The sequence below is a fragment of the Hippopotamus amphibius genome, chromosome 3 (genome assembly GCF_030028045.1).
Source record: "Hippopotamus amphibius kiboko isolate mHipAmp2 chromosome 3, mHipAmp2.hap2, whole genome shotgun sequence".
Lineage (NCBI taxonomy): Eukaryota > Metazoa > Chordata > Mammalia > Artiodactyla > Hippopotamidae > Hippopotamus > Hippopotamus amphibius.
Genome location: NC_080188.1, coordinates 151,356,419 through 151,379,416, shown reverse-complemented (window position 1 = coordinate 151,379,416; position 22,998 = coordinate 151,356,419). Strand labels below are relative to the sequence as shown.

General features: G+C 36.3%; 1 protein-coding gene across 1 annotated transcript in view; it reads right to left on the bottom strand.

Annotated features, from left to right (window-relative positions):
* The window catches only part of FH (fumarate hydratase), a 35,172-nt gene extending 18,207 nt beyond the window's left edge, over positions 1 to 16,965 (bottom strand). The window contains exons 1-2 of the mRNA XM_057728299.1: positions 16,799 to 16,965; positions 4,919 to 5,053 (exon numbers count right to left, since the gene is read on the bottom strand). Of these exons, the coding sequence (XP_057584282.1) occupies positions 4,919 to 5,053; positions 16,799 to 16,930 (267 nt within the window). The 5' untranslated portion in view covers positions 16,931 to 16,965. The remainder of the gene's footprint in view (positions 1 to 4,918; positions 5,054 to 16,798) is intronic.
* Positions 16,966 to 22,998: the final 6,033 nt, after the last annotated feature.

The window sequence follows — 22,998 nt, the reverse complement described above, 5'->3', positions numbered from 1 at the left end:
TGTATTTCCCTGAAGTTGATTCATTATCTTACAGGTCCCTTCATCTTCCACAAATAGTCCACTCTTTCAGCCCTTAACTTAAATCCCTCCCATGATTAGGTTCATGAAGAGTGTTAATTATTCCTGAATTATGTTAGCACTTAGACCAGAGATGGAAAATGAATGGCACACCACTTCCCCTCTTCCACTATGGTAAGTACCACTAATCTGCTTCAGAGTATTTCCTGCTAAATCCCTGGTATATACCCTCATTTCTCAAGATTCCTCCAGCAGCCAGTGTAAGTGTTGAGACCTATTTGCCATCCCTGGCTCTGATACTACTCTGCTGAGGAACATAAGAGGTGCCAATCCCATACAGGGTTTGCTGGGCTAAGGAAGCATGGGGAAGAGGCATAAGTTTCTGCCTACCCCCTTCAAAGAAAGCAGGAAGGCCTGCAGTAGCCCACGATTGCCTGCTTCACTTCAGTTACCTCTTAAAGCCCTAATGTTGGCGGGGAGGGGACTGTCGGGGTCCAGTGTGATGTGGAAAATCACAGACGCACAGAACAGCAACCCTCAGAAACCAAGTCTAGCTGCTGTGGAGCTACAGGGAGCAAGGTGGCCCCAGCTCTGCAGGGCAGAACCTCTGCTCTCAGCCCCAGCCATCTGTCTCTAGCCATCCAGGCCAGGCTATAGATGGGGATCCCATTCTTCCTCCTGTCCATTGACCAAATCTTATCAATCACTCAGCTGCTCTGCGTGCTCTGCTTTCCAAAGTCAGCCCAGGTTCCTGGGTGCTGCCCACACCAGCCAGGGTCCTGCACCAGATGAAGAGGTGACCTATCCATGAATGAAGGCCAGTTCCTTCCTCACTGGGGTAGGTCTCATTCCCATGACCTCAGTTTTAGGACCAAGAGCTGTACTGATTTCTTAGATTGCTAGCTTTTCCTCCAGGGGACCAGAGCAGGTAGGGCTCTGCTGACAGTAATTTGTGTTAAGGGTCTTGTCCAGCCAAGAGCTTCATGTACACCAGATTCTGAGAGGGGTCAGCAGTACTTTTTAAAATTTGTTTTCCGTGAGGTTTTTGGACCATGGGCTGAGCTCAGGCACTATCTGTAGGAGAATGTTATGTCTGTAAAGATGGCTATTTCCCCTCCTCCATCTCCATCACGGTGGCCCCGTGGAGGGCTGACCAGTAGGCCAGTGGAGCTGCCCTGGTGTCTATGGGGGAGGGCAAGGCCTGCTGAGTTGGTTCTCCAGCTACTGCATCAGCGCTCTCACCTTGTACAGCACAGAGGAGGTTTCCCCAGGGACAGTCAGGCACCTGCCTGAGGGAGGGGTGCTGCCTTCTGTCCCTATAACTGTTTCCCTTATGGCCCAACCTGGCCCCCCAGATCTGTTTGAAGCTGTACCGACAACTTTTTGGCCTCCTTTTCATATGCATAATAGCCAGGGACTTGATTTTGATGTATTTTAAAACCACATTAAAAAAGTAATCTACTGCCTTTAAAAATAAAAAAAAGAAAAAAGAAAAGAAAATGCAACCTACTGAATGAAAAAACATGTGCGAATCATATATTTGATAAAGGGTTAATATTCAAAATATATAAAGAATTCAAACTAGTCAACAGCAAAAAACAAACTGATTAAAAAATGGGCAGATGATGTAAAGAGACATTTTTCCAAAGAAGATATACAAATGGCTGACAGACACATGAAATGATGCTCAATGTCACTAATCATCAGAGAAATGCAAATCAAACCCACAATGAGATACCACATTAAACCTGTTAGAATGGCTATCATTAAAAAGACAATAAATAACAAGTGTTTGCGAGGATGTGGAGAAAAGGGAAATTTTGTATGCTGTTGCAAGGAATGTAAATTGGTGCAGCCACTATGGAAAACAGGATGGCGGTTCCTCAAACAACTGCAATACATCTACTATCTGATCCAGCAATTCCACTACTACTGGGTATTTACTTGAAAATGAAAACACTCATTCAAAAAGATATATGCATCCCCATGTTCACAGCAGTATTATTTACAATAGCCATGATATGGAAATAACCTGTATCCATCAATGAATGAATGGATAAAAAAGATGTGGTAAAAAAAAAAATACAATGGACTATTACTTGGTCATAAAAATGAATGAAATCTCACCATTTGTGACAACATGGATGGACCTTGAGGACATTACGCTAAGTGAAATAAGCCAGACAGGTAAGCACAAATACCATATGATCCCAGTTATATGCAGAAGTTAAAAAACAAAACAAACAACATTAGAAAACCAAGCTCATAGAACAACTGGTGGCTGCCAGGGGTATGGGGTGGACAAAATGTATAAAGGAGGTCAACAGATACAAACTTCCAGGTCTAAAATGAATAAATCATGGGGATGTAATGTACAGCATGGTAACTATAGTTAATAATACTGTATTGCATATTTGAAAGTTGTAAAGAGATTTTAAGTCTTCATCACAAGAAAAAAAATTTTCTTGTAACTATGTAACTAGACATGTTACTAGTAACTAGACTTACTGTGGTGATCATTCTGCTATGTATACAAATATTGAATCAGTATGTTGTACACCTGAAACTAATGTTACATGTAAATCATACCTTATCTGAATAAATAAATAAAAAGAAATAATATATTTAATTGCTAATCAGTATGAAATACCCAATTACTTGAATGGGTATCATTTTATCTCAAAGCCAAAAAATGATATTTTAGTCAGTCAGTGAAGACTTGACACTCAATAAGTCACTGGAAATTTCTCTCATAATATTTTTTTTAAAAATGCCAGATTTCTACAGACTTAAAGATGAAAGCTTCTGATATATATAACCATATATCAAACCCTTTTAGTTTGCAGATCTTTTCACTTTCTACTCCAACGCCTCTCATAGAATTTAAAAGGATAGACTGAGTAAATTTTGATGAGGTTTCAATGAAATACCTGGTTTCTGTAAGTAAGTAAATTATGTGTTCTTGTCAAAGTTAATAACACAGACTTACTTTGAAAGAGAAAGAAGGAAGAAAGGAAGGGTGAGGAAGAGAGATAAATTTATAAAAAGAGAAGCTATGGTCCTCAGAGAAAATTAAAAGTGGAAAAAACAACAAAAAGTAAGAGAGTAAGACACATTGAACCTGGGTCACACAGATGATAAACTGGAGGGCAAATAAAAGGAAATAAAAACATTTTTACTTTGAATTTTAAGAAATTAAAATTTTACCCAAATGAAATAGAGATACATGGCACATAGGATTAGACACTTTACACATGAAAATAAATGGGAATTTAATTTTCGCTAGGAACACTGCAGTGGGTTAAACCACTGCCAAAGTCACAACCAAATGCCAATCAACTCTGGCTACTAGAATGGAGTGACTGACCACACAGTGCTTGTGGACTCATAAAAATGAAAAAAAGTCACAGCAGAGAGTTTCACTGGACACTATTAAAACAAAATGGTAAATATATTATTGGAGATGAAAGAAGGGTCCCATTATTCTTCAGTTACTCACACAGCAGTTTATAATCTTTTTTGGTTTTGTTTTCCTCAGGTACAAAGGGTTGAGTTTACTCATACTACTCAGTTCAAGGCACATAATCTGCTTTATATTTAATATAGTTCAGGAAATTAATCCAGATGAAGCCAAATGTGAAAAAATTGATAACCCATGTATCCCATCTTTCACAGACACCTGTCCAAATCCAAACAGCTGCTATGTCTCTGGTACAACAGCAGCAGCAGCAATCATGCACTCCCAGAACCACACACCTTGCTGGCCAAAACAGGAAAATCAAAACATAAGTCATGCTTACCTCAATCAATACTGGTTAAGAATGATCTCTTTAATTCCAGGAGTTGAACTATATGAGAATATTTTAGGATCAGCTGCTACCCTCTGTCTCCCAGCCATGTAGTCTGACCCTGTGTTTACCTCACCATTAAACTGGCTGTGGGTAGCAATAACAGAGATATTCTTCTAAGAAGATTCAGCTGCCTCTTGGAAAATTGTATGAACCTGTCAAGATTCAGTCTTGAAGCCTTAGTAATGTGCTAAATTACAGAAATTAAAATTATTGTAAGATAAAATGTATATTTAGAAGTTAAATGTTAAATAGTATCTCACCAGATGAAGCCTGGCTACTTCTAGGCTTACTAGCCTATCCTACATTCCTGCATTGACTATTTTTCATACTCTAGTTGGGCTCAGGTAGGATATGTAATATATTTCACCAATTCTTTTTATACTTTAACATCTCTGAAATCAAGATGCATCTTATAATCAATGACATGTCACAACTTTAATTGGCAGCCTTTTTCTTTCTTAGTAGTGCATATCAGTTCTAACTGAAGGTCAGTTCTAATCTAAGGATTTAATGAAATACGGTAGAAAGTTTTCTAATCATTAAATCATTCATGTAGCATTGAACAAATACTTATATATGACCTATTATATGCCAGACATCATGACAAATAGTATTTTTATGAATTTGCATATACTTTTCTATAAATGAAGCCAAGACAGAAAAAGTATAATATTAAAGAAAAATCAGTTTTCTTTTAAATCAGTTTTTTAAAAAATCAGTTAAAAAATTAAGAATCAAAATTTAGTGCTTACAAATTGCAAAACTCTAGTAAAAATATGAAAAATCCAAGCAAGAATTAAAGACAAGTCATTTAGTTCTATTAAATAAAAAATCCAAAATACTCAAAGTCATAGCTTGAAATATTAGGATACTAAACTTCAAAAAGTTCTTTGACACTTTAATGAGGGAGAAACATCTTATATATCACAAAGCTAGTTCTCTAATAACTTTACATTTTAACTCTGTAAAATACTTATAAAGTAAGGTTACTCATTGAATAATGCCTAGTTCATCCAAAATAAGCCAACATTTCCACAAAAGTCACTTACTGGCATGCGTTCTGTCACGCCTCCAATCTTAAAGTTCATTGTAGATCTCACAGTCTGGGCACCATAATACTTATCATTTGGGACCCTGAGTTCACCAAAGGTATCATATTCTATCCGAAAAGAATTTTGGCTTGCCTAAAGATAAAGACAAGACACTGTTATAGCTTGAAAAGAAACCAAGTATCAAGAGCAACAACATCATATAAAGGAAGCACCATGTACTGGTAAAGAAATCTTAATAAGCACCAAAAAGATAAAAAATTCCATTTTGATTCTCATTCTATTCTCCCACTTCCAGCTTTTTTCTTGAGAAACTTTTGTCACACAAATTAATTAATACAGATGTTAAAGACAAATTGTAGAATTTATACACGATGCAGTGATAAAAAAATAGTAACTTTTCCAATTCAGGAGTATACCTATTATTGGTCAAGCTTTGACCAATTCAATGTACTTAGGTTAATGCTTATTTTACTGGGAATTTTGGAAAATGACCTAAGAATGATACTTTAAAGTTTGAAAATATTATATATTTAAACAAAGCTCAACCACTGTCTACAACCATCATGCATGAGAGATAGCTTAGTGTCATACAAAATAGTCCAGGCTTTGCAATGAGACAGCCCACCACCTGGTAGCTGTTTCATCATCAGCAAGTCACCTTTTCTCATCTATAAACTACAGTAAATGTACAGACAAGGGGACATGGGCTAGGTCAGTTCTTAACCTTTTCAGGGTGTTGGAACCTTTTGAGAATATGAGGAAAGCTATAGATCTTCTCTCTAGAAAAATGAACATAAATGAACATATGTAAAATGTTACATATGATTTTAAGGAGTTTATATCTTGAAGCCAATCCACTCCCCAGGTTAAGAACCTATGACCCAAAATCCCTTTTATGGAGAACCTAAGACTCTACTAAGTACATCTGGAGTTTACATATGACACTTTATATTAAAGAGATTTCAGAGAGATACTCAGAACATTAATGTTCATCTTGCATTAATTGTAAAATAAACATGGTCAGATGGTTCAAAAGATTTAAGCCAAGTAATCTTATTTTAGTAAATAGTCCTCTGAATAGGAAAAGTTAATTTTGTAGTTATCCCCTGGGACTAGAAAGATTTTAAAAAACCTTTCATGTATTATAAAGCCTTTTAGATTGCATGAAGAGAAAAATATGCTTGTACCTAGTTAGAAATATAGGAGTATAACCAATGAGGTACACTTTTTTTCTATGCCTAAAAGCATACAGAAGAAGGGAGTGGCCAAGATAGCAGAACAGGAAGATGGTGAGCTCATATCCTTTCATGGGCACACCAAAATTACAATCATTTACAGAGCAATGACTGATGAGTAAGGCTAGAAAATGAGGAGAAAAGACCTTCTACAACTAAAGATATAAAGGAACCATGGCAAAATAGGTAGGAGTGGTGAAGATATAGTAAAGTCAAGACATACACCCCCATGAGGGGTGGGGGGCAACCCACAAATTGGATGATAGTTACAATTACAGACGTTCTCCCCAAGGAGCAAGGGGTCCAGGCTCTACATCAGGTTCCCCAGCCCAGGGGTTCTACACTGGAAGAAGAGACCTTTGAAATTTTGGCTTTGGAGGCCAGCAGGGTTCACTTTTGGCCAGACAGCAGTGGGAAATAGAAACTCCACTCTAAAAGGGTGCACGTAAAATTTCACACACTCTGGACTGCTCAGAAGCAGTCATTTGAAAAGAGCCTGGGTCAGAACACCTGCTGATCTTGGAGAGCCTCCCAGAAAGGCAGGAGGCAACTGGAGCTCACACTGGAAACACAGACACTGGGGGCAGCCACTAATTGGAGCTTGCTCTACTACAAGGACATTAGTGCTTGAAAGCGCCATTTTTGGAACACTCCCTACTGCTTATTAGCACATGGACACAGCTCCACCTACCAGCAGGCCAGCTCCTTAAGACCTCCCAAGCCAACAACCAAACAGAGCTAAAGAATAGAACTGAAATAAAAAATACACTAGAAGGAGTCAACAAAAGATTAGATGATAGAGAGCAACAGTTCAGTGGGCTGAAAGAATAGTGGAAATCACTGAAACTGAACAGAAAAAAAGAAAAAAGGATGAAAAGAAACATGGACAGTTCAAGAGACCTCAGAGACAACATCAAGTGTACTGACATTCACAATATAGGAGTCCTAGAAGAAGAGAAAGAAGGGGGCAGAGAACATATTTGAAGACATAATAGCTGAAAGTGTCCCTAACCTGGGAAAAGGAAACAGGTATCTAGGTCCAGGAAGCACAAAGAGTTCCAAACATGGTCAACCCAAAGAGGACCAAACCAAGACACACTGTAATTAATAGCAAAAATTAAAGATAAAGAGAGAATATTAAAAGCAGCAAGGAAAAAACAACAAGTTAAGTACAAGGTAATTGTACTTAACATAAGAATTTCAGCTGACTTTTCAGCAGAAACTCTGTAGGCCAGAAAGGAGTAACATGATATATTTAAAGTGATGAAAGGGAAAAGCCTAAAACAAGAATATGTCAACAGGCAAGGCTTTCATTACAATTTAATGGAGTGATCAAAAGTTTTACAGACAAGAAAAAGCTAAAAGTCCAGCACTACCAAACCATGTTTATAAGAAATGTTAAACAGACTTCTCTAAGTAAAACTAGATGTATGAAAATTATGAAAAAAAAAATCTCATTGGTAAAGGCTAATATATAGTAAAGGTAGTAAATCAGTCATGTACAAAGCTAGTAGGAAGGCTGAAACACAAAATCAGTAAAATTGTCTATACCCACAATAAGAGTTAAGGGCACAAAAGATAAAAAGATGTAAAATATGATGTCAAAAACAGAAAAAGTGGGGGGAGAGGGGGTGGACAAAAATGCAGGGTTCTTAAAGTGTTTTTGCACTTAAAAGATCAGGAGCTTAAAATACAAACACACACACACACACACACACACACACTGCAATATATCAACCACATGGTAATCACAAACCAAAATCAATAATCAATACACAAAAAAGAGAAAGGAATCTAAACATAACATTGAAGATAGTCATCAAATAACAAGAGAGGAAAATAAGACGAAAGGAACAAAAAAGAACTACAAAACAACCCCAAAACAAAAGACAAATGGCAATGAGTACATATCTATCGGTAATTACTTTAAATGTAAATGGCCTAAATGCTCCAATCAAAAGATACAGAGTGACTGAATAGTTACGAAAACAAGACTCATATACACTGCCTAAAAGACACTCACTTCAGATTCTGAGACACACACAGACTAAAAGTGAGGAGATGAAAAAAGGCATTCCATGCCAATGGAAATGAAAAAAAAGCAGCCAAGGTAGCAACACTTACATTAGACAAAACAGACTTTAGAATGAAGACTACAACAACAAACAAATAAGGTTATTACATAATGATCATGGGATAAATCTAAGAAGATATAACAATTATAAATATATATGTACCCAACATAGGATCACCTAAGTATATAAAGTAAATGTTAACAGACATAAAGGGAGAAAATAACAGGAACACAATAACAGTAGGGGATTTTAACCCTCCACTTACATCAATGGACAGATGATCCAGACAAAAAATCAACAGGGAAACACTTGGCCTTAAATGACACATTAGACCAAATGGACTTAATAGCTCTATATAGAACATTCCATATGAAAGCAGAAGAATACACATTCTTTTCAAGTGCACATGGAATATTCTCTAGAACAGATCACGTGCTAGTCCACAAAACAAGTCTTAGTAAATATAAGAAAACTGGTATCATATCAAGGATCTTTTCTGATTACAACGCCATGAGTCTACAAATCAATGACAAGAGAAAACGATTGCAAAAACCACAAACACATGAAGGATAAACAACAGGCTGCTGAATAACCAATGGATCATTAATGAAACAAAAGAAAAAAAACCTAGAGACAAACGAAAATGAAAACACAATGATGCAAAATTTATGGGACATAAAAACAGTTCTAAGAGGAGAGCTTATACCAATACACACCTATGTCAAGAAACAAGAAAAATCAAAAACCAACCTAAGCTTATACCTAAAGGAACCTGAAAAAGAACAAAACCCCAAAGTCAACAGATGGAAAGAAATCATAAAGATTAAAGCAGAAGTAAATGAAATAGAGACAAAAAATTATGAAAGACAAAGGAAACTAAGAACTGGTGCTTTGAAAAGATAAACAAAATTGATAAACCTTTAGCCAGACTCAAAAAAAAAGAGAGAGGGTTCAAATCAATAAAGTCAGAAATGAAAAGAATCATGAGCGATTACTACCAACAATTATACACCAATAAAATGGCCAACCTAGGAAAAAATGGACAAATTCCTTAAAATGTACAAACTCCCAAGACTGAACCAGGAAAAAACAGAAAATATGAACAGACCAATTACCAGTAATGAAATTATATCAGTAATTAAAAACAACAGAAACAACAATAACAAAGATCTAGGACCAACTGGCTTCACAGTGAAAAACTCTACCAAACATTTAGAGAAGAGTAGCAACTATCCTTCTAAAACCATTACAAAAAAACTGCAGAGGAAGGTATGCTTTTGAACTCATTCTACAAGGCCAGCATCACCCTGACACCAAAGCCAGACAAAGACAGCACAGAAAAAGAAAATTACAGGCCAATCTCTCTCATGAACACAGATGCAAAAATCCTCGACAAAATAGTAGCAAACCAAATTCAACACGTGTTAAAAGGACCATACACCATGATCAACTAGGTTTATTCTAAGGATGCAAGGATGGTTCAATATCCACGAATCAATCAATGTGATACACTACATTAACAAACTGAAAAATAAAAATCATATAGTCATCTCAACAGATACAGAAAAAGCTATTGACAAAATTCAATATCCATTTATGATAAAAATTCTCAACCAAGTGGGTATAGAGGGAACATACTTCAACATAATGAAGGCCATAGATGACAAATCCACAGCTAACATTATACTCAATAGCGAAAAGCTGAAAGCATTTCTTCTAAGATCAGGAACAAGACAAGGATGCCCACTGTCACTACTTTTAATCAAAATAGTATTGGAAGTCCTAGCCACAGGAATCAGACAAGAAAAAGAAAAGGAATCTAAGTGGGAAAGGAAGAAGTAAAACTGTCACTGTTTGCAGAGGACATGAGACTATACATAAAAAATCATAAAGACACCACCAAAACACTATTAGAGCTCACCGATGAACCTGGTAAAGTTGCAGGATACAAAATTAATAAATAGAAATCTGTTGCATTTCTATATACTAATAGTGAATTACTAGAAAGAGAAATAAAGGAAACAATCCCATTTACAATCTTAAAAAAGATTAAAATACCTAGGAATAAATTTAACTAAGGAGGTAAAAGATCTGTACTCACAAAACTATAAGACACTGATGAAAGAAACTGAAGATGACACAGACCTGGATTGGAAGAATAATTTAAAAATGCTCATATTACCCAAGGCAATCTACAGATTCAGTGCATCCCCATCAAATACCAATAGCATTTTTCACAGAACGAGAAAAATAATTTTAAAATTTGTATGGAAACACAAAAGACCCCAAACAACTAAAACAATCTTGAGAAAGAAGACCAAAGCTGGAGGTATCATGCTCCCCAATTTCAAACTATACTGCAAAGCTATAGTTATCAAAACAGACACATAGATCAATGAAACAGAATGGAGACCAAAATTCACCCACACTTATGTGGGCAATTAATCCACGACAAAAAGGCAAAATATACAATGGGAAAAAGAAAGCCTCTTCAATAAATGGTGTTGCAAAAACTGGACAGCTACACGCAAAAAAATCAAACTGGACTACTCTCTCACACCATGTACAAAAATAAATTAAAAATGGATTAAAGACTTAAATGTAATACCTGAAATTTACATAAAACTTCCAGAAGAAAACATAGGCAAGCTCTTTGACGTGGATCTCAGTAAAGTTTTTTAGGATATGACTCTTTTGCCAAGGGAAACAAAAGACACAAAAGCAAAAATAGACAAATGGGACCATGTCGAACTAAAAAGCTTTTGCACAGTGAAGGAAACTATCAACAAAACAAAAAGGTCACTTACTAAATGGAAAAATATATTTGCAAGCAATATATCTGATAAAGTGTTAATATCCAAAATATAGAAAGAACTCATAGAATTCAACGTCAAAAGAACAACCCAATTAAAAAATGGGTAGAGGACCTGGATAGACATTTTTTCCAAAGAAGACATACTGATGGCCAACAGGCACATGAAAAGATCTCGACATCACTAATCAACAGAGAAATGTAAATAAAAACTACCAAGAGTTTTCATCTCACACCTGTGAGAATGGCTATTATCAAAAAGACAACAGATAACAAGTTTTGGTGAAGATGTGGAGAAAAGGTAACTCTCATGTACTGTTGGTGGGAATGTAAATTGGTGCAGCCGCTGTGGAAAAGAGGTTTCTCAAAAAACTAAAAATAGAACTACCAAATTACTCAGCAATTTCACTCCTGGGTATATAAATCTGAAAAAAACAAAAACACTAATTCAAAAAGATACATGCACCCCAATGTTCATAGCAGCATTATTTACAATTGCCAAGATATAGAAGCAATCTAAGTGTCAATCAACAGATGAATGGATAAAGATATGATACATATACACAATGGAACACTACTCAGCCATAAAAAAAGAATGAAATTTGCCATTTACAACACCAGAGATGGACTTGGAGGGTATTATGCTAACTGAAATAAGTCAGAGAAAAACAAATACTGTATATCATTTATATGTGGAATCTAAAAAATACAACAAAAGAGTGAATAAAAAAGAAAAAAAAAGCAGACTCATGGATATAGAGAACAAACTAGTGGTTACCAGTGTGGAGAGGGAAGGGGAGAGTGACAATATAGGGGTAGGGAATTAAGAAGTACAAAGGATTATGTGTAAAACAAGCCACAAGGATATATTTTACAAAACAGGGAACATAGCCAATATTTTATAATAAATGGAGTATAACCTTAAAAAATCATGAGTCATGGTACTGTACACCTATAATTTATATAATATTGTACATCAACTATACTTCAATAAAATAACTTTAAAAAGTCAGTATGTTGTTTAACAGGGACTAACATAGTGTTGTAGGTCAATTACACTTCAAAAACAAACAAGCACACACACTCATAGAAAAAGAGATCAGATTTGTGGTTACCAGAGGCACAGAAGGGGTGTAGGGGGGAACTGGATGAAGGCAGTCAAAAGCTACAAATTCCCAATTACAAGATAAATAAGTACTAGGGATGTAATGTACAACATTATAATTATCACTGCTGTATGCTACATATGAAAGTTGTTAGAGTAAATCCTAGGAGTTCTCATCACAAAGAAAAAATTCTTCCTATTTAATTCTCTATATGATATGATGCATGGTTACTAAATTTATTGTATCAACCATTTCATGATGTACAAGTCAAATCATGCTGTACACCTTAAGCTTATACAGTGCTGTGTGTCAATTATATCTCAATAAAAATGAAGAAAAAAAAAAGTCTGCAGAGGACTGGTCTAAGCCAATAAGGAGAAACCAATAAAAATAATCATTTACTGGCATTTACTGTGCTATGTAGCAAACACTTTTTAGTATCATCTTATTTGAATTTCACAACCACCCTATGAGGTTTTACTATTATCATCCCTACCTTAAATAAGGAGACACTGAGGATACGCGAGATTAAATAATCTCAGCAGATCACCCAGATGGCAAGGAGGAGGGCCTCAAACACTTAAATCCTGGACTTTTGGACTCTAAACGCTGTTTGGATTCACTTTTTTTTCTTATCACTTCCATAAACCAAGAAATGGAGAAAGTAACTCCAGATTGGTCCAAAACATCACTACCCTATAGAATCCATAGAATCCCTGTAGGATCCGAAGATGTGTGGATTTTTCTCTAATACAGTGTGGTTACACTGACACCACTGTATACCAATTTGCAGCTGGGGTTTTATATCTCAAGCACAAAAAAACTTTTTGCATGACGATCTTTGTTTTAAATATCCTAAGTAAACATCTTTGTATGTTAAAATATATGTTGGTGCAATAACATTAGCAATGGCAACAATGGCACTGGACATGAGCTAGGTTCTTCTTCCTCTAAGACAGTAAATAGATGCTGCCTCCAAAGAAAGCAGATTGGTTTCCATCAGTCACTTGTGAAATCAAGTTCAAGTCCTTAAATTTATAATGTCACTTTTCTGTGTTCAAAATTATTAAATTTTCATCATAAAACAGCAATAACGCTGTCACCTAAAATAACAGGTTGCTATGATAAAACTCATATCCAAAGTTATTTGGAAAGATCTAAATGAATAAATGTTAGCTATGTTCTTCAGCTTAAACTTTAGAAAAATTTAAATTCTAATTCAAGAAACAACTGCCTCAATCAAATTCTAGCTTGACACTGACCATTAAAAAATGGCAGATGTCAACTGTGGCTGAAATCACCATCTCAGTAAACACTTCAAAAAATATACTTCCCATCCTTACAATAATAAAAATAGACATGCCAAAATCTGTAACAATAAACATTGTAGCAGCTTAGCTAGCTAATAACAAAGTATTCCAAAAAACCCACAAAGTTCTCTCTTTATTTGACCCAGGAAATATATAGGTTGCACAAATTTGTAGATTAGAAACTGAAGCAATGCTGTAAAATACTCTGCAAGGCTCCAGGCTCTGTCAGAGGAGGCAATGCCAATGCAGGATTGGTGTCTATTAGACAAGCACATATACACGGATAGAGGAACAATGAACCAAGTAACTGCCAAACCTCTTCAAACGTTTTTTTACAATGACCTACAGAAGAAAAAACCTTTATATTGTACATAAACATACATGTATACACACAGAAGCCTGAAACAAAAATTCCGTGAAATAATCTGTCCTGCACTCATATTTTCTATTCTATGCTATTTGGTCAAGAAACCAAAAACCCAATGCTGTTAACTACCCACTACATTGATTTCTCCACCCACTAACGAGTCCAACTGAAGTTTGAAAAGCATCTGTATGATTTTTAAAACCTTTCCACATTTATCATGTATGTTACCTCTTCCAGCGACTTGAGCAAGAAGAGGGATGCTTGCCTAAATTAATGAGAAAATTATCAGTGCTTTTGATGAAAAATGAGGTCATGATGGCATCTATTAAATATACATGTTTTTAATTCATATAATCCATTGCTACAAAAAAAATCTAGTTTTTTTTTTTTTTTTGAAAATCATGTCTTTATATCCCATAATTCAGAGAGAAGAATTTCTGGGAGAAGTTTAATTGTTTAACCAGCTAGGAATGGGGCAGGCACAAACATGCAATTTCCCAGTGTCCTGGGAGATGTACATTTATTCACAATCACTTCCCCTCCAGGAGAAGCATGAATGAATAATGTGTCCAGTGTTCACTGCAGTATGATTGCCATTTGGCCCTAGAAATACCAAGTACTATTACCTGCCACTAACCCCAGTAACCTCAGGAACTGATGAGGTGGTCACCAAATTTGCATGCCAGTCTAAATCAGGAAGGCCATCCAAAAAAATATAGGCCTCAGGCCAATAATATATCCCCACGCATGTGCAACTGAACCACAACGGTATTGCCTAAAGAAAATATAAAATGCCTCTCAGGTTCTCAGCCTAAGGTGGTTTAAAGGCATATTTCAGCGTTCAAGAAAATCCAAATCATTTCGTAGGCAAAAAGACTATCTCAAAAGATAAAAATCCAAAATTTGACTTCACTGTGCTTGGGTTTTCAGTTTCTTTAAAAAGACTTTTTAAAACGTCTTTCTGTTCTTAAAATACAGGGTGACCACCAAGTCTTGAAATATTAACAAATATGTAATAAATGGTTTACTGATATTGCACTGCAATATAGAATAAGATATTATCGGTTTCCAGACTTCATGGCCTTCCTGAAAAGCATAAAAGAAATAAACAAAAGTAACTTTAAAAAACGTAGGCCTTCTTTGTCCACCATGCTACCAAGGCAGTATCACAGCAGGTCTCAATTATATATTCTCATTCTCACTGCACTTTTCTTCCTTGGTATCACTTTGTAATTAACTGTACATGACTTCTTTGTTTATTTAACTCCTTTATTTAATATGCCTCAGTAGTCTCTAAACTCTGTGCCCATAGTTGAATGTTTTACACACAGGGAGCATTCAATGTAATCTTCCTATTGGATGAACTTCTTTGTGTTCTTAACTGAGACAAAAGGTAACTTAGGGCATTTAGGGTTATGTGAATTTTTTAAAATTTTATTGAAGTATAGTTGATTTACAATATTGTGTTAATTTCTTCTGTACAGCAAACTGTTACACATATATATTCTTTTTCATATTCTTCTACAGGATTTCATATTCTTCTATAGGTTTGTCACAGGATATTGAATTTAGTTTATTTCTTAACAATAGCAACAAGAAAAACTTAAAATCAACTCAGAGATTTTGGAGCTGAGAGGATAAGAGGGCAAAAGATGTATTTAGGATTATGAAAAATAAATCTGTCCTCATCTGATGTTAGCTAACATTACAACACTAAAAGCAAGACAGTGCTAATTTTTTGACATTGACAGTGGGATAGTCAGTTCTCCAGTCTTCGATTCCCTTTTACAAAACACTAAATAAGTGAGAAATAAATTTTTTAAAGGCTCTAAAGTGCATTAAAATTATTAGAGCAAGGAGTTGCAGAAAAATACAGCACCTCTGATTTTGTAGTTTCAGGTATAGTGATGTCATCAAATTATCTTAAAGTTTATAGTCCAGAAAATGTCTTGGGCTTTTGAAATACCTTAGATGGAAGCATTCATTTACTAAGTAGTTACCATACCCCAAACTCAAAGTATTTCAAAGAGGCAATCTTGCTGAGTATTTGTAACTATTTTCATTTTACCGCAGACACTGAGGACAAATATTAACCTGCCCCAAATTCCAACTATGAGCAGCAGACTAGGGTCTAAAATCATATCTCTCTAAATGAAAGCTCATATTACACAGCACAGTGAACAGTGAAGAATCGTTAAGTCTTCCCAAACTAGCATTTATTTCTCAAACTTTTCTTAATCATACACGTGAGCATACGTATTTAATGCTTGTTAAAGCCCAAATTACCGAAGGTATCACTCTTAAGAGCAAAAGACCTCATGTAAGTCAGGGGGTCATAACTTGAAATTGGACCTTTAAGTTCGTTGGAGGTATTTCTCAATAAAAAGTGCTGATTCAGCTGTAGCTGCGTCCATGCACTTTCCTGCAACGTACTTTAGGACACTCTGCCCCTGTTCACATTTCAGGGTTTTACAAAAGTTCAGTGGGGAAAACCAGCCTAACAACCTATACGGCCAATTTCATAAGAAGTAAAATCTCTTAGGTTCACAAGAACTTTCAACCCTGACTGGAGGCCTAAGAGCAGTTCCCTGCACAGCTGTGGCCCCAAAAGCTAGCTCGGAGAGGCAAGATCCACCCGGGCCCACCAAGTGCAGGGCCAGAGCAGTCCCCTCCGGACACCGTCGCACGCCGGGGCCACACAGTGCTACACCGGGGCCGCCCCTTCACACCGTCCGCCCCAGCACCGTCCCGAGGGCAGCCGCCGCGGAGCGTCAGGAGAGGGGTCCGGGAAGCCCGGCCACACTCTCGCCAACAGCTGCCGCCCCTTCCGAGCGCTCTCCCGGCGAAGGAGGGGCCCCGAGCCGGCAGCAAAGTTCCAACACGCAGCCCAGTATCGGGACCTTAGGGCTGGCAGGCAGCAGGCCTGAAGGTCACCGCGGGGCGACCAGGGCGCTCGGGCGGCACAAGCTCACCATTCGAACTGCGTTCGGAGGCCGGAGCAGGAGGACTGCGGCGCCACCCACGCTGGGGCCAGGGCCGGGGGCGGAACCTGGAACCCGCGAGAGAAAACGCGAACGCGCGAGGAGTCGGAGCGCGCGATCCATAGCGCGGCGGCTTGGCTAGAACTTCCGGGAGCTATGGCCGCGCCTCCCTGCTCCCGCCCACGGTCCTCACTCTTATCCAATCAACCACCTCAAAACCGAGCTGGTGGGGCGGGACCAGTGGCCAATGGCCAGTGAAGCGTGAGGGGCGGGCTTAACTGCCTCGCTGTAGAGCCCTAGGATTCCTGGGAAACTGGTAGGAAAGGAATGATGGGAAAGGAGGTTTGGGGTGTTTTTGAACCAGTGTATTTTTGTTTTGGTTTGGTTTGTTTTTACTGTGTTATTGTGGCTAACAGAGCGGTATTAGATAATGAGTCAGTATTTGGTGACGTAGCTTAGAAGAATTTACTTATTCATTTATCTACCATGTAATCACTCATTACATGTTCTATTTGCTCTTTTTTCATCTCTTCCAGATTACATCTTCTCTGCAGAAATTTTAGAAAACAAAGTATAGAGAATGAAATTATAATTATCCATAAAAAGCTAACATTGATAATTACTCAGATCATTTAACTTGTTTTGAGGTCTGTACAGTTTTCTTTCTCTTAATAGGTACTCTAAGAACGCTATTTTTAAATGTAGTGTGGAAGTTGTCCATAATCATAGGTAATTTCGGAATTTTAATTGTTTGCATTTAGGTTTTCTAAGTCTTTTGCATTGATAACATATGTTTTCAAATTAAAGACATATTGTTTTTATAGATGCTAGGAAAGCATCAACGGATAGACAATTTTATCTCATCTCTTCCTTGAATTGCTTGGAACCAGATGACAAGTTAATCGAGAAAAAGAACTATTGGATGATATCCAGAAGTCAAAAGTCCAAGACCTGCAGAGCCAAGCTTATTAGAGTTAGTCTCTGTCAAACCTCTTGGGAACACTGCTTATGTTATTTTGTGGCTTATGAACATGACACGTATATATTTAAAATTTGAAAATTTAAATGATAGAACATAATAGTTGAACTACCATCTAAACATTCCAGAACCACCGCCTCCCCCAACCACCTCTTTGTATCTCAGTATCTCCTCCCTCTGTCAAACAAACCAAGACTTATTTAGAAGTTAGAAGGTCAGAAAAAAGAAATTCAGAATAAAAGATAGTGGAATGGTTTTAGAAAACAATGAACCGTCCATCCCATATGTTTATGCTTTCCACTATTAAAAGACAAACAACACTAAACAAAAAGACAACACACCAAAGTTTAGTGTGAAGATGGTATTGTTAATGTTGTCATAGGTTTGACAGAAAACTACAGAAACAAGAACTTACTAAAAATTACTATCATTTCCTAGGAAATGCTAGCATTTTGATGTATTTGCTTCATACCCTTTGTAAAATAAAATAAATTACTAATAATGGAGTGGCATTTTCTTCCCCATCTTACCAGAAACTATCATTATTTTGATATAATATTCATCTTTGTATTTTTGGTTTGCATACTGGTATGCAAACAAAGGTTTTTAAAAGTTTACAGTTTTATTGTTCTATAACTGGATTGTGTTTTTAACATCTAGACGTGATCTTTTTACTTAACAGTATTACATCACATGAATTTAGCACATTTTATTTATCTCATTTTCTTAATAATCTTTTTAACGTAACAGTATTTCATTGAATGAGTATAAAACTTTTTATTTATACAGTTTCTTAATGAAGGGTAATTTTTTTGCTATTATAGACAGTGCTCCAGTGATTTCTTTATGAATTGTCTCTCTTCACTGGGTAACATCTCTTTATTTCTGTTACTTGTTATTTTAAATTCTTTTAAATATTGATTTCTATGCCAGTTTTATCTTGGTTATTATTTGCCTGATGTATGTTTCTCATTTTATTTTAGATAATTCAGTTTCATTTTTATTTTGAGTGTATCTTCTGTTTCCACCATACATTTTAACTTAAAATGTTAACTACAGATGTCTCATAAATGAGTGATTTTAATCACTTTTAACAATCACCTAGATCAATATTATGATCTAGATGATAATATTCTAGATCAATACTATGATCTAGACAATTTTCTAGCACTTATATGTATTAATTCTTTTAATACTCAGAACAACCCTATGAGGTAGGTCCTATTATTATCCCTATTTATAGAAGAGAAAGTTAATGCTCAAGATCATCCAACTAGCCTACAGTCTTAACTATTTTGCAGGCACATTGTGGGATTTGTTTTTTGTATCATTATCAGTATTTCTCAGGAAATGAAGTCTGGCACTGCAGAATGATTAAAAATAATTAAAAAAATAAATAGATGGGTGTAGCAAAATTCATTTTCCAACAACAATATATCCCATCCCATCTGCTTTTCTACAGTGTGACTTTTTCACAGGTGAGTCTAAATAGTATCTTCCCCTTTAATTTAGGCTGGTGTTGTAACTCATTGATAACCAATAGAATCTGAGAAAAGTGACTGTTTCAGGTAGGTCAGAAAAGGCTGTGCTACTTCCCCTTGGTTCTCTTGAGACATTTGCTTGGTGTTGTCAGTCACCATGTAAAAGTTTGACTACCCTGAGACAGTTGTGCTGGAGAGGCCACAGGCAGGCATTCTTGTCAACAGCTTAGCTGAGCTCCTAGCTGACACCCAACATCAATTCTCAGCCATGTGAGTAAGCCAGCTTGGATATCCAGCCCAGATGGACTCATATAACTGTAAAACTGTTACCAAACCGAACTTGAGTCTGCTTGCCTATGCACAGTAAAGCCAATCTACTGACACCATGTTATGGTGAAGGGAAGTGCAGCATTTATTGCAGGCACCAAGCAAGGAGTATGGGCAGCTAATGCTCAAAAACCCCTGAACTGCCTGATGGGTTTCAGGGAAGGGGTTTTAAAGGCAAGGTGAGGGAGGGAGGTCACAGGGTGTGTGATCAGCTCATGCACAATTCCCTGATTGATTGATGGTGAGGTAACAGGGTGATGTCATGGAGATTAACATCATCAATATTTAGGCTCCAGCATGTCTGGGGTCTACATGCTCATGGCCATCATGCTGTTAGCTTCTTCCATCTGGTGGTGGTTTTAGTATCTGGAAAACAACTCCAGAATGTGCATCAGACACTGCTATCTATATGCTTCAGAGAAGAACTAGAGATTCTGCTATATGCCTGATTTATTGTTCAATTTGCTACCAGTTCTGGTTCAAGTGCTATTTTTTGTTACTACATGTTCACATTATTTCAGTCATTAATTCTTGGGCCAGCCTTTTGTAACTCAGGGAGGCCTAGGAGACTAAAGCTTTTCTAAAACAAGAGGCAAGTGGAGGACATGGGTAGTGGTTCTATCCCAGGAAGGCCCCATAGGGTCCTGCCTGGTTACAAATCCACAGATAGAACAGTTCCCAAACTAGACAATCTCATTGTTGTAGTTTTATTTCTCTTAATTTTGCCCTTTTCTTTGTGTGGTCTTCAGATTTTGACAAGATGCCTATAGCAATTCTGAACCTTGAATCTGCATGTAATAACTTTCAGTGAAAGAGGAAGAGGGTTCTCTCCAGAAACAATCCCCCCCAAAATGAGAACTTTCCCAGAAGCCTTTAGCAAACCTCTCTTCCCACTTTTGTTTAGCTCTTGTTCTTTTCTTCAGTATTCTTTCTTAGCTTTCTGCAACAGAAATATTAAATGGTATAAAACTTAGATTATGAATTAAATCTTTTGTTCAACATGCATAGCATTATGCCCATTTTCAGAATTTCAGCTGACTTTGACTGCCACTCTCAAGAGACTTGCTTAGGTTTAATTTCAGACTGGACTCAAGGTTGCTAATGTGGTTATAGTTGTACTGTGTTCCTAAGAGAGGAGTACTTTACATTTATTTTTCATTTTCATTTCCATTCAAAGTCTCTGTCTACTTCAGGAAGAACAAGACCAATTTACATTTATTCTTTATATAAGGAGTCATATGTGTAACTCCCTGCCTACTGGAACCCTGTTTACAATTTATCCCAGGGGTATTTGGTTACCTCTTATGGGGTTGGCACTCTGTCGCTAAGCCCAATCAATGAGCCAGCTCTATGTTGTTTGCTGTTCCTCTTAACTCTGGGGATATTGCACACATTGCTTTATAGAACTTATAAAATTAATTTTTAAAAAGTTTCAACTAGTTGCTCTAGCCCTCTTGGACCCATCTTTCTCACCTTATTAATTTCCTGTGACTTCTGGTGAGCCTATTTCTCAAAGTAGAGAAAAGGTAGCCATTACAAGGAGTTTGTCAGGGAAGGGGACCTGTGGACTTCACATTTCCCATGACAACTTGTAGTTTCTAGAAATCAAATAATGGCTCCATATATCAAATCCTTTTTTCTATTATTTTGAACATGCTTTTTTGGTGATTAATTTCTTCCTGTTTTCTTTTGGTTTATTTTATATTTCCTTTTCCCCCCCACAACTTCCCAACTTAAGTCTAGTTCAAAGTTTCTGCAAGGGTATGATATAAACTAACATTGCTACCTGTATGATTGTGTGTGGCCCAGGAATGCAACATTAAGTAACATTGGCCATTATCCCATTTTCAATCTCTTCCATTTCTTTCTATTTAGTAAGAAAGAGTATTGTGTGTGTGTGTGTGTGTGTGTGTGTGTGTGTGTGAGCACGCAGATGTTTATTTTTCATTTCTCCCACACTTGCTAATATCTCTTGTAAAAAGAGAGGGAAAGCCTTTGGCTAAAGTTTATCCGCAGGTGAATTTAGCTACAATTTAGAATTTATTTGTGTTTCCCTTCTATATATCAATGAACCTGATTTCCCCTCTCCAGCAGCAGTATAAAGTTCCATTTTTATATAAATAAAATGTATGTAATTTGAAACAAAACTTTAAGTATACTTTGAAGGTGCTATACAAATGATTGAAATTTGGGAAACATTGGCTTAGTTAATTTATTTTTGTTACTTAATAATGAAAATGTAAGGTAAGTGCCTTTAGATTAATGGTTGACAGTATACATCTTCATTTTGGGATGCAACCTTTTATCTATGCAAAATAATGTTTTTATTTTGCTTAGAGATCTGTGTGCATATTTTCTTTTCTTTCTTTTTCTTTTTTTTTTTTTTACCTTGACCTTTGTCTAGTGACAATATTGACCTGCTTTATTCTTGTTGATATTTGCATGGTTGGTTTGTGTTCTCTTTGACTTTGCTTTCTGTTCAAGTTATGGAACTCGATGTCCTGCCGTGAAGGCCAAAGGATCAAAGCAATGGTTTTTTTCTTTCCTTTGGTCTAAATCTAAACACCTTGTTGACAAAATTCATAGTAAGTTTCAATACTTATCAGTTAAATATTCTCATTATCCTACAATAATAATATAGGACTATATATAATAATGTATAATACAGAAAGACTCTGAAAATTCTAATTTAAGACACCGCCCAGCCTGGGAGATTACTAGGGTATTTCTTAGAAGAAATTTAGTAGAAAGTTTGGAAGATGTGGCTGTAAAAATCTACAGAAAGTAGAGCAAATATTCAAAGAGAAGGAAAATATGAGAAAGAAGTTAATTAGAGAAACAGTTCAGTATGTCCAACATCTGAATAATGTTGGAAAACAAAGTAGAAGAAGCTACTAAACAAATAAATTCAAGAAAATATTTTAGAACTAGCAGAAATGAGTTTTCAGAATAAAACTGTTAAAAGAGAAACTGAGACAGGTTAAAATTTTTCAGAGTTTATTTGAACAAACCTTGATTCTAACAGGGCAACATCCAAGCAGAAGTGGTTAGAAGCAATCTGTGGAGAGAGTTGGGAGGATGAATTTATGATGTCCTTGAAAATTCAGCAAAGAAAAAAAGAAGACCATTTTTAAATTGAGAAATAAAAATGGTTGTATTTTTCAGGAAAGTAAACATAACCATTATTAAATTTGACAGCCCATAGTTATAATAAATTAAATGTTAAATATCAATCTAACCAAAATTTTGATGTAACAATATTGATAAAATAGAGAGATGGAAAGAGTATAGGTGCTGGGAGAAAAGAGAAGGTGGTGAAGAAGATTAATCCTTATCTTCAATGGTAGGAAGTCAATATCTAATATTTAAAACCACAAACTAAAACAACCAAAAAGTCATAATAT